Consider the following 12,591-nt stretch of genomic DNA (forward strand, 5'->3'; position numbering starts at 1 on the left):
ATATTAATCAATAGTCTATTTCAATTATTATCAAACGCAATAAACACTTCTTCCGCGATCGCGTTGACAGTTGGTAGCACTTCTTTCTCTTTTGACAATTTTGACATAACTTTGAATCAGTTGTCAAGGCAACAGGTGTTTGTTTTATTAAAATGAAGAGCTCAAATGATAAAAACATTGTTAATTTGCGTAAATTTCTTAAGAATAATATTTTAAACAATTCAAAGTTTGTGGGTCATGAAAAGGAGAAGCAACAGATTTACGATTTGTTGCATCGGACCATTGAATCTGGCGAATCAAATTCGGCACTGCTGATAGGTCCCCGGGGATCCGGCAAGACAACAGTAAGTTTTAGAATAGCGTAAAGACAGTCAATTAATGTTGTTTACTACGAATTAGTTGGTCAATGATGTTTTACAAAGCTTGCAATCGTATTTTAAGTCGGATGCAGTGCTTGTACGGTTGCACGGTCTGATTCATACAGACGATCGTGTAGCTTTGAAAAGTGTCACCTCGCAGATGAATTTAGACAATGCCGTTGACGGCAAGGTTTTTGGGAGCTTCGCAGATAACTTGGCGTTTTTACTAGCTTGCTTGAAATCAGGAGAGAAAGATGTTTCGAAAAGTATAATTTTTGTAATTGAGGAGTTTGATTTGTTCTGTTCCCATCACAATCAAACATTATTATATAATTTATTTGATGTTTCTCAATCAGCACAAACACCAATTTGTGTTTTAGGTAAGTTAAAAAATGTCCACCTAAAAAAATAACTTGTGCAATTTACAGGCATCACATGTAGATTAGATGTTATAGAGCTTTTAGAGAAACGTGTAAAATCCAGATTTTCTCACAGACAGATATTTTTGTTTCTTGGAGAAGAAGGTGGCAATAATTTAGATCACAGATTAGAACGTTTGCAACAATTTCTTTTAATACCCAGCGATGCCAAATTAGATGTAACACCTTCATTTAAAAAACTGTGGAATAATCACATTGACTTATTGCTGAGGGACAAAAATTTTAAAAATGCCATGCAGAGGCTCTTAGACTTAGATTTGAGTGAGAAGAGTTTAAAAAATATTTTGGTAAGTTTGTTTCATGACCTGCTGTATTATAACCGGATTGTTCATTTAATTAAAAATGCATTATGAAAATGTTTTTGAGAAAGAGTCAATTTCCGCCGCTGAGGGCGTCACAAAACGGGCGCTTCACAAAAAAAACAAGGAGTTTTTTGACTTCAAATTCAAAATGTCATTTGAACAAGAAAAATTCTCGGTGACAAAAACTTAAGATGAATAATATCCCCAAAAGCGCCCGTACACTAGCGCTCGGCGGAGATCACTCAAACTACACTTTTCAACAGGCCGGTTATAATACAGCAGGTCGTTATTTGTTCAATCTAAAATTGGAATGAGGAATAAGATGTATTTTAGGTAGTTGTAGTGTCTCAATTGAGCGAGACCAACAACAAATTAACTCACGAAGCCTTCTTGGTGCAAATTCAGCAACTCGAAAAAGATGAAACAGTTCAAGTTTTGCAGGATTTGAGTGTACTTGAATTGTGTCTGATAATTTCAATGAAACATCACTGTGATATTTATGACAATCAACCAATGAATTTTGAAATGGTACTTAATCGATATCTGAAGTTTGCAAACGCGAATTCAAGTATGCAAACTACCGAAAGGCCGGTAATAATGAAAGCTTTTGAACAGATTCAGGTGGGATCCAATCAGATTCATGTTCAGCAAAATATTTGTAAATGTTTTGTTTTAGAATCTTGAGTTGATTTCAATGTTGAGTGCGGGAAACAGCGGAATACAAAGAGAGTATCAGCTTTTTAAACTGCTAGTGCTGCCCCAGCAAATAGCAGCGGCTGTTAAGAGAACTTCAGGTTTACCAACTGAGGTCGTTCAATACGCAAATAGCTGTTTGATTTAGTCATTGATGTCCAGTTCTTCAACTTTAACTGAAGTTTCATTACATTTACTCAACCTATTACTTATTTTTTTCAAGAGACAAACCCTGCAGTTTACACCATTTTATGTACTTTTTTAAATTTAATACAACGAAGTGTTCTAGAATGATTGAATATCTTACTGTTACCTTTTCATTCCCGAGAGATTTTTTCGCTTCACGCTTTTGAAATATTCATTTTTGGAGAAAGAAAAGATGACAATTTAATCTATAAATCATATCATGTGCAAAAAGTGGACTACAAAAACAATATTTTTAAAGTCTTCGCGACGTAGTAATGATTATTTGACTTATTCATTAAAGTTGTCGTAATTGTCGAATTCTTCCACGTACACTTTCGCCGCTTTATATAAAAATTCAATTTGAGCCTGAAACAAAAAATTACCACAGTTGTTACGACCGACAACGATAATTACCCAGTCTTGCACAAACTCTTCGCGGCCTTGCCTCACAGTTCTGGCTGCAGAAAACACGTCACAAATTTGTTCGTAATTTATTTTTTCCAAGAGATGAGCCAGAGCGACGAAGAGACCACTGGCTGTAGCTCCGTCACTGAAATTTTCTTTTGTTAATGGTGAAAAATAACACGAAAACGTCACTGACTAGCAGGTTATGACGATCTGACTGTCGCCCTTCCACGAACTGTTAAACATTTCCTTCCAAACTACGATCAAATCTTTGATGTTTACAGGTTTCGGTGTGTCGCGCTTCCAGTTTTTCATTTTCAAAACATTAACAGTTTTTTCATTGGACCGATTTACCATATCTACGATTTTCAGTTTCGTAATTTTGTATACCCTGTCGTCAATTACGTCCAAGACGTGAAGCTTCGTGGAGTCGTCATGGACTGACCAAAATTCGGGGCAATTCTGTAAACAGCAACGTTTAAATCAATAAATTTTTTTGTACCAATTGTTTATTACAGGATCGTTTTCCTCGATGTCGTTCAGAGACACTATTGTGTTGATTTCGTATCCTTTGATCAGTCTCCAGAAATCTTGAACGGTGTCTGGTAAGGGTTGCTGCGTCACAATGAATTTTTTTGGACAGCGGTAACAGTCGACGCGTACAGCGTTGATGTAATTGGATGGGGTTTCCGAAGAGGTTGGCAAATATACTTGCGAATGGCCTAAAATGAGAAAAGTAACGAATAACGAATTTTTTCAACGTGATGTTTTTCACCTGGTAGAATTGTAGGAAACCGATTTTTTTTCTTGTTAGCATCGGTCAACTGCCTTGGCTTCTTATTTTGTCTGTAGAATTGCTCCGTCACTTTATCCAGCTCTTCCATCAAGGGTTTCACCGAAATTTTTCTCAACACCTTGAAAACTTCGTCCTGAAAACCGTCGTTGACCGGGATCGAAAAGTCTGCCCGGAACAGACACTCCAGAACGACGAAGTGGGCGAAAATGTACTGTTTCACGTTATTGACGAGATTGCATCTTTGCGTTCTCATTTTCAACAACACTTTAACAAAGTCGACCTTTTTTTCTCTAGCTGCCATTCGTAAGACTATGTCGCACAGGATTAAGGTCCCGGTCCTTCCGCATCCAGCGCTGGAATTAAATTTCACTTAACAGCACCTGAAAGTGTATTTTACGTACTTGCAGTGCACCACTATTGGAGAATTTTGCTGCGGTGCCGCCAACAAGCGCTTCATGAAAGGAGTGAAGTTCTGCGGATAGAGGGGCACCCCGTGGTCCGGCCAGGTCGTGTATTGGAAGTGGTGGACTTGCCGCACCTCGTTTTCGCACTTGATGTTAAACTGTCGGTGAATGTAATCAGAAAAAATCTTCTCGACGACATTCTCGATCAGAATTTTTCCAAATCTTCTCTTTATCTGCGGTTCCGGCCAATACTTTTCAGACTTGGCTTGACCTTTTTCGATCAGTTCGGTCAGCATTATGATGTTTTTCACATTTTCTTGCCAAATCATCCACCAAAAGTCGGCGAAAGTTGATTCCGACGGGGCCTGAGTCGCTATGAAGGCCTTGGGGGTGTCGTAGCCCTGTTAAAACGTTGGTTATGACGGTCAACGTCTAAACAATTTACTTACTTCGATGTAATTGGCATTAATGTAATCTTCATTGTCGTTGTCGTTGAGAATCACTCTCGTATCATCATCTAGACGACGTAAAGATGAATTATCCGCGACATAAAATTAGTTATTCTGCTCCACAGTGAACATTTCCGCATCAGATCGAGATAAGATGTACAAGATTTAATTTAAAAGGGTGTAAGGACAGACTTGAAGAAGTATACAAAGTTTCATAGATGTGAAAGAAGAAGTCAGTTAGTTAAGACTTTTCATTCAAATCGAAATAACCCCAATATTAGATTTTTTTCAGTCATCGAAATTTTTTTTCTCTTCGTTCTACGAGGGAAAATGTTTCCTGTAAAGCACAATTGCACTTTTAACACTTACATGCTAATATATTTTTGTAACGATTTTTGTGATTATTTTTTTGCAGCGACCCAGCAGTACACGATTTTTTATTTTTCTTTGTTTGTAATTTCTGAAAAAGTGTAAATAAAATCGAAGTGAATCAAAGATGTGCGTCTTACCTTGTACTGATCTGTTAGTGCATTATGGTAGAATGAATTATCTTCAAGTGACGCTATAAGATAGTTTTCAAAATCCTTGACTAGAATGGGTACCGAATCGATTAATTTAACACTTTGACGTGGTTTTTCTGATTCTATCAGTACCTCAAGTTCTGTGCTCTGAAACAAAATTCATCCATTATGAAGCAATTGAAAATGTAAAATTGTGTGCACGTTTAGAGGCAAGTCGCATTTCTTCCGAATAGTTCTAACGTTCTTTTCTTGGTAACGTCGTATAGTGTCTATCGTTTCCGGTGGGTGAAATTCATGTTTATTTTGACTCCTAGTCCGTCTTATTTCAAAAGGATATTTCTTAAAGATGTACCTGGAAGTAATCATAAATAAAAGAGACGAGATCTGTTTTTGGACAAACAAACGCAAAAATGAGATATCCCACAAAGAGAAACGTCACGACTGCGACAATTAGGAAACAAATAAATGCTGCCTTTGCAGTTGTTGCTGCTTGGTTGGTTGTTTGGCAGATAAGGTAACTTGTGTTACCATTTACGAGATAAACAGGAAGTGTTTGTTTGACTCCACCTTGGAAACAATGCAAATTCAAAGAGTAATTTGCCACGGACAAGTAATCGTTGTCGAAATGTAAGTAAGTGATATTCCATCTAGCACCGTTTTTGTCAACTTCAATTCTGAAACTGACGAAGCGTATTCCAGACAGATAATCAGTTTGGTGTAAGCATAATAAAAACCTTGTCTCCGTAGATTGTTCGGGCTTTGGAATAAGAAATGTACAATTTATATCAAACTCGTCAAAGCATAATTTTAAGAAGGGCTTCGATGACAGTTCATACGGGGAAGCTTTGAACAGCGCTGTAATGGTGGCATTTTCTGTTTGAGAGCTTTCGGGCCACACGCTAATTTTATACACGATGTCATAGTCAACAATTATCTAGAAATTCAGTTAAAAATGCAGTCAACGTCGAAATGTTTTTTTTTTTTTTTGTTCGACACTGTCAGAATTTGAGAATTTTCTTCTGTGTGAACGGATTTTGATAAATGTGACAACTTGTCAAAACGAAACGTCAAGCTAATTTTAAAGATTTTAAGCGATTTGGAGCCTTTAAGGGGGTCGTCGAATATAAAAACGTTGTATTCAACTTATTCTTGTGTAAATTGGGCTTTTTTGGCACTCGTGGACCCACTCATGCCAAAAAAAGCCCAATTTACACACGAACTCGTTAAATAAATAGCTATTATCTTACAGATTTGCCGTATTTGTGTTGACAACTATCCGGCATCACAGGATAGTTGTTTCTGGTGCCTTTACTTGAAATATTTAGGTAAAAGTTTTTCACAAACGGATGCTCCCAAGTCACTGTTACTTCGTTTGAAGAATGTATTTCTAAAGTCAAGTTTTGGGGTCTCTGAAAATCTGTAACAAAATGTGCCGGTTGACGGTTACGTGAGAAATGTAAACGGACCATTTAACGACAAAGACAGTGATTTTGGATTCCCCCATTCTTCATAGTCTTTGTTTTGGGCTTGTACCTACGACAGAACGGCGATTACTACACTTGCCTTCTTTGCAAAAGTACTTAATTACTGTGATATTAGACGATACACTTTGTGCATACAGTTTGGCACAAGTGAAGTCATTCCAAGTACAAGAAGTGTAGTCCCACTGTGTAAGACTTTTGTTCTCTTGCAATATCGTATAATTTAAAATTTCCCCTGTTGGTGGATACGGAGGCTTCCATCTTATCCAAAAAGTTTCTCGGTCCCGACAATAAATGCTTAACTTTTGCACTTTTCTCGGTTCTATAAAAGTCATTGTTTTGTTTTAACAATTGTTTAATCAAAATTTATACAGGGTGTATCTGAAATACGTGTGTTAATTTTAACCGGTGGAAAAACTCGCGAATTCATGAAACATTTCTCTATAACATTTTTACGAAAAAGCATTATCAATTGATTTAAAATTTGGAATAAATTAGCCATCAAAGTGTATACTCGCCTATGGATAAGAGTGAATATTTTCTGTTGTGATAGAAACGGAGCCTTGTTGAAAAGTTACATTGTTACAGAAAAAATGAAATAATTAAAATTTAAATTACAAAAAATAGGAACTAGTTAATCACACAAGACGACTCGTTTGGTAAAAATTGAGGGGCAAAAAATCTTGGAATACTTATACGAATTTTGCAAAATGTTATAGAGAAAAGTTTCATAAATTGGCGAGTTCTTTCACTAGTTAAAATTAACACATGTATTTCAGAAACACCCCAAATAATATAGACTTACTTCCCGATGGAGTTTTGAGTTGGTACGTCTTTAATCGTTTTTCCGTTGATCTGGACACGGTCACTGTTACATTATAATCACTAAACGGTTTTAATGTAACGTTTGTTATACTCGTAAATTCTTTACGTTCACAGTTTTCTCTGACAGTGCTAAAGCTCCCAACAGAATCTTTTTTACACCATTGGTTAACACAGAGATAAGAAACGTTATAAGTTAACGGTCCGTTGAATTCCGGGAATTTGATTTTTATGTGGAAGTTATTCGGAAATGAAACGTTTGGGAATTCACCGTCGTCCAGCGATTTCGGAGGAGTAGTTACACTAATCATGTCGATGAGTAGTCTGTTTTTTGTGTACAATTTAAAGTCGCATGTTGTTAAAGGTTCTAAGCTGCTTATATTTTGAGTGAGCTTTTTTACATTTATAAAGTCGACGAGTTGCGGTGTCGTACAGTTTAATTGTTGACACTAAAAAGAACGACAATAATGTTGAATTGACAGAAAATATATTAGAGATTCCTTCAACTATTGAATCGAGAATCGCCCTCAAATGTCACATGATTTATATTGACAAATCACAACTCCGAATTGTTTGAATAGCAACCAATCACAATTTAATTAAGCGGAAATTTTCCCTAGGGAAAATTTCCGATATAATTGACCTAGGGAAAAATTTTTTCGGGCGATTCTCTTCCGACAATTCAACTCGCATTCTCTCGACCAATCAGATTTACGAAATTGATCAGTACGGACCAATCACGTTTGTTTTAAAAAAATTGCCGCGGAAATTTTCACTAGTGAAAATTGCCACCAAAAATTTCCAACAAAATGTTTCCACTAGGATATTTTATTTTCTATTTTATTAAATTTTTCAATCTTCGCTCGGTGAATTGTCATGCCGAATACAAACTCGTGGGTACGAAATTGCCGGAAATTTTCTCCTCAGACCACTCGTATTTGTTTCTTAAGACAATTTTCACTTGTTCGCTTCGCTCACTCGTGAAAATTGTCGCCGAAACAAATACTCGTATCTGAGATCGAAAATTTCCGGCAATTTCGTACCCACTCGTTGTATTACTATTGAATATACCTCGGGACAGATATATATCGCCAGAAATTTTTTCTTGCAGTCCAACACTCGTGTTTGTCGTTCAAAATTACCCTCGGGCTAGCGCCCTCGTGTAATTTTCTTGTTACAAACACTCGTGTGTGAGGACTGCTCAAAAAAAATTTCCGGCAATATATCTGTCCCTTGGTATATTATATATGATAATTGTTTATCCCGCTAATTTTATCCCTTTAATAAAATAAACCTCTACTTTGGAATGAGAAAAACTGAATTTTACCCTGAAATCAATGATCCATTCTGATGACTTAGACTTCATATTATCTGACCAACTTAAGGAAATGGAGGTAGGCGTCACGTTAGTCGTTGTCAAAGATCCTGAAATTGAATTTAATAAACTAAATTTATTTTTCAAATTTCAAATATTGTATTCTCTCGTACTTTTAAAAACTTCTAATTCCCGGACTTTTACTTCACAAGACTTGCTGTCCACTGTTGGTAAAATTCTTATTCTGTAACTCCAATCTCTTGTTGATAATTGTGGAATTTCCAAAGTTTCGTTTCTCTTTGAATAGGGTATAGTTTTAAATGTTTTAAACTGTTGTTCATTTTCCTAAAATATTAAATATTGAACAATAGTGGTAACTATTTCCATTACGTTTTACTTGTTTGAATTGCACTTGATAATACTTGGGTTCCCTCTCGTATGAATCATATCTAAAATTGTTTACTCGTATTGTAACAGATTTGTTTGAAATTTTTTCCAATGTAGGTACTAGAACTGGAAATTTATCTGGAATTTAAGGAATTATAAACATAAACGGAAAATTAAAACACCATCCAAAAATTCAGTCGAATTTTGAACGTTAGATGAAAAAGATTTTGGAAAAAATGAAATTGCCACATTAGTGCGGCCCTTCAGGAAAGATTTATAAGAGATTTGTGGTCTAAAAGGAATTTAGTTTCAAATAAGTTTGACTGGCGCCTTAATTACCATTTCCACACGACTTATAAATTAAAACAATTTAGTTACCAGAACAATCGTTTCTTCTTAACTTATGACATGTGTCACAATCATAATAAATCCCATTGGTGTTCTTATTAGGTTGGCATTGGGATAAGTCTTTCTCATGAACGAAGTGACAGTATCTATTCTTTTCGTTTTGAGTAAATTCTTCCGTTTTACCATATGTTGACGGTAAGTGATTAGCAGAATTTAATGGTTTGCATATAGGAAATGTAGACCCGTAGTGTTCAGTCAGGTGTGCCTGATAAATTGCTATAAACATTTATAATTAATACAACCACTATCATGTTTCTGTGTTAATTTTTTAACTTGTTTTTTGTAATTTTTCTGCTAACCTGGTTTATGAGAACGGAAGTTTATAGCATCAATTGCCCACAATGGTTTTTCCTTATCCTTACTGGTAAGTTCTCTATCAATGTAGAGTGTGGTTTTGTTGACGGATTCAATAGTTAACTCAACTTTCTGCCATTTTGCTGAATTAAGCTCTCCATGAATTGTCTGATTTACTTTTTTATCGTCAGATTTTAATGTTATGCTTAGGCTACTATTTACGTTTACGTATACAAACATTGACAGATGCACTTTTCCTGACCAAAAGACGTCGATGGAACTAGAAACAGCACTAGGCGTTGCCGATCTCTTACATTTTACTGCAAACGAAAAACTGATTTGGAGATACTGATTTTAAAATATGACTTGCTTTTATGCATTTTCCAAAAAGATGGACCTTGTGTACTCTTTATCTTGATGGTTTCATTGGCACCAAATGTCTTCGTGACAACGCTTGTGTTTGCTTCATTAAATACAGTAATGTTGTAAGTGGTATTAGTTTTCTCAATTTCCACTTTATAATGTTTCCATTCGTCACACATTCGATTTGTGGAGTCTTGAATCCGTCTTGGGTTATCTAATGTTAGATTGCCTTTACCACACATAGATAAACCATACGTGCCACTTTTATTATACGTTACATTTTCCACAATCTTAAATTCTAAAATAATTGTTGTGGGAAGAACTTAAGAGCTTTAGTGTTACCTTGCCACCGTTCGTCGGTTACAATTCCACTATTTAATATTTTATTGTCCCAATCATCATTTGTCCATTCGAATTCATCTTTTAGTGTTTTGTTTAATGTAGCTAGAATCATTACAAGATCATCACCGTACGTTCGTACTAATGCGAAAAGTACTATTTACCGTTTCCAATTTGGGGTTTCAAATAAATTGTTGAATTGACATCACTTTCAGTGGCAACACATACAACACTATTGTTATACTTTAACGTAATTATTTCACAATGAATCAATGTTTTCAAATAAAAAAGCAGCAAACATAACCGTATGAAATACATTTTCGACTTATCTTACAAGGAATGAGGTAAACTTGAGGTACCTAATCACGTTATCAGTATGTACTTATTTTCCGTATTTACTTTTTGATTTTTAGTATGCAAAAATGTTAATGCAAATATTTATTTCTAGATATATCGACCTTGATCACTTAAGTTGACCATTTTTAAATTCCTCAATGATAAATCTGTCTACCGGCGGCGAATAAAATTTAATCTACGTTAAGCTATTGCGTACGTTTTACAGTAAACGTAAACAAATTACATATTGTGTTTACATCAGATGGAACTGTTATTGTCCTCAGTTGGGAATCTTGGGAAATTACTGAAAACACCCTACATTGGTGTCAAGATCGTGGGATTGTAGCAGAGATGGAACATCGTCAGATAAAATGTTACCAACTTCTGATGAAGAAGACGAGTCAGATCTTGATCTTTTCTTTTGGAATACAAATGACATCGAATGTGAAGAATGAGGTCGCTCACAAAAAACATTAAATGACACAATCATAAGATATTGTTTAAAAAAAAATAAAACTATGTAAATATAGTGTAACTCTCATAAATATTATACAGCGGAAGCGCGAAAATGTTTGTCCTTTATATTCGACGTCCATGGGGAGTCCTCACAAGAACACACATATATTTGTGAGAGATGCGATCTTTTAAACAATTTTCACTGCAAATAAGTTGTTTTGGTGAAACTCAAGGTTCTATAAATTATAAAATATTCTCTATCGACTTTTTTTTTAGAAAAACTTATCTCTAGTTCATAATTCTTATCAAATAATTTACCTATAGATAAGTAAACATTGTGCGTCTCATTGCTAAAACAACTCACTCATTCATAATTTTATAATTAGACAGTTTTTCTTTTTTAAAAGTCAACTCTCTCTTGTTGACTTTCTTCTTATTGGTACCAAACTCTAGTATTCTGGCTTACATAGTGATAACAAGAGAAGCAAACGGTGCATCGCTTACCTTAAATGGTGGCCTATAGTATTCGGAAGCAGAATTTACTGATTTTATATGTGATTTTACTTTCGAAATTAAAATGAGGAGGGAATATTCCGTAATAGGAGCTCTATTTGAAAAGTTGTCTTTTTCTGTTTTTTCATCTTTATACAAAAATTAGGGATTGTATTTTTATGTCGAATTTTTTGTTTGGATAGATTAGAAATAGAGTACGTTTTCAAAGATTACAACGCAAAAGGCTGAATTTGATAGATTTGAACTCGTGTTGGAGGAGTTGAATTTTCAGAAACCTTTACTGGGCGTAAAGGTTTCTGAAAATTCAACTATCTCGGCTGAACACTTCATTTCCGTCACGAAAGAAAATTGTATTGAGGAAACCTTAATTTTAAGTGATAAGGATACGAAAACGGTAGCATTTAGGAATAACATGTAATAAAAATGCAGCAAGCAGAACTGTATAAAAAATGGTTTAAAATCAAAAATCGAAAGTATTGCTGGCGTTTTAATTTGCTGTGAAAATTAGCTGTAGGTAATTTTAGTTATTAACGTCATAAGGCCGATATGTAGTAAATAACAGATAAGATTGAAGTTTGTAAAATCGAGGCGCAGCCGAGATTTTATTATCAATCGAGTCTGTTATTTGCGTATCGGCCGAATATCGTTCAGTACTTTTCATTATACCAATAATATGTACTTAACATTTAACGATGATTCATTTGTAAGATTGACATTTCTTTTTACTTCAAATTAAATTTACTTGTCATCTGCGCCGTAACCGCAGCAACGGTAGCAAAAAATAACCGCCTTGACCCTTGACCTGTTAAATTTTAATAACGGCCTAGTCTGTGATGGGTGTCATTTCAATCAAGAATTGAGTACTGAGTACAGGGTTGGCATGTTTAAAACATTATGTTTTAATCTACAGTTTAAAACATTGTTTTAAACATGTTGTATAAAAAACACACGTTTGTTTAAAACAAAAAAAAAGACAAGAATTCAACTTTTTTTTAGCAATGCTCATTTATTCAGATTATTCACATTTCCAATACAAATTGAGCTTTTTTTGGTATGAGTGGTCCAGTTTAAAACGCTCGTTTCACTCGCGTTTTAAAAGTCCACGAGTACCAAAAAAAACCCAATTTACACACGAACTCGTTAAATAAACTACTATTATACCACTAGAGATAACACGAGAAAATAATAAGAAATCTAAATTTCGGTAATTTCGTAGTTTGCATTGCAATATTGCAATATAACTGCGCAGTGTGCATGCCCATTGGTCGAGCGTAAAAGTACAGCAACATAATAAAGATTTCAACCGGTTTAATGCTGTTTTA

General features: G+C 35.0%; 2 protein-coding genes and 1 long non-coding RNA gene across 5 annotated transcripts; 2 read left to right on the plus strand and 1 right to left on the minus strand.

Annotated features, from left to right (window-relative positions):
• The first annotated feature begins 82 nt into the window (after nucleotides 1-82).
• Nucleotides 83-2,085, plus strand: Orc4 (origin recognition complex subunit 4). The gene is made up of 5 exons (XM_069038389.1): nucleotides 83-344; nucleotides 400-739; nucleotides 788-1,086; nucleotides 1,435-1,722; nucleotides 1,778-2,085. Exons 1-5 carry the CDS (start codon nucleotides 153-155, stop codon nucleotides 1,940-1,942), a joined length of 1,284 nt encoding a protein of 427 aa, XP_068894490.1. The 5' UTR covers nucleotides 83-152; the 3' UTR covers nucleotides 1,943-2,085.
• Nucleotides 2,086-2,180: 95 nt separating this feature from the next.
• Nucleotides 2,181-10,443, minus strand: LOC138123611 (uncharacterized). Of its 2 annotated transcripts, none has more exons than XM_069038379.1 (24): nucleotides 10,129-10,443; nucleotides 9,968-10,069; nucleotides 9,633-9,923; nucleotides 9,268-9,582; nucleotides 8,939-9,184; nucleotides 8,571-8,686; nucleotides 8,347-8,518; nucleotides 8,186-8,283; nucleotides 6,842-7,307; nucleotides 6,144-6,358; nucleotides 6,022-6,088; nucleotides 5,803-5,972; nucleotides 5,290-5,489; nucleotides 4,960-5,235; nucleotides 4,757-4,907; nucleotides 4,544-4,702; nucleotides 4,404-4,494; nucleotides 4,035-4,102; nucleotides 3,583-3,986; nucleotides 3,161-3,534; nucleotides 2,902-3,107; nucleotides 2,582-2,847; nucleotides 2,395-2,530; nucleotides 2,181-2,346 (listed from the first exon to the last, which is right to left on the minus strand). In XM_069038379.1, the coding sequence occupies exons 1-24, from the start codon at nucleotides 10,280-10,282 to the stop codon at nucleotides 2,269-2,271; spliced, it is 4,821 nt and encodes a 1,606-aa protein (XP_068894480.1). In that variant the 5' UTR covers nucleotides 10,283-10,443; the 3' UTR covers nucleotides 2,181-2,268. The 2 variants fall into 2 exon arrangements, with proteins under 2 accessions (XP_068894480.1, XP_068894478.1); XM_069038377.1 differs by having other exon boundaries at nucleotides 8,571-8,698.
• On the plus strand, nucleotides 10,191-11,011 carry LOC138123621 (uncharacterized). Of its 2 annotated transcripts, none has more exons than XR_011156865.1 (2): nucleotides 10,191-10,308; nucleotides 10,413-11,011. It is a non-coding gene; the product is annotated as an uncharacterized lncRNA (long non-coding RNA). The 2 variants fall into 2 exon arrangements; XR_011156864.1 differs by having other exon boundaries at nucleotides 10,207-10,319.
• The last annotated feature ends 1,580 nt before the right edge of the window (nucleotides 11,012-12,591 follow it).

The sequence above is a fragment of the Tenebrio molitor genome, chromosome 2 (genome assembly GCF_963966145.1).
Source record: "Tenebrio molitor chromosome 2, icTenMoli1.1, whole genome shotgun sequence".
In the NCBI taxonomy this organism is placed as follows: Eukaryota; Metazoa; Arthropoda; class Insecta; order Coleoptera; family Tenebrionidae; genus Tenebrio; species Tenebrio molitor.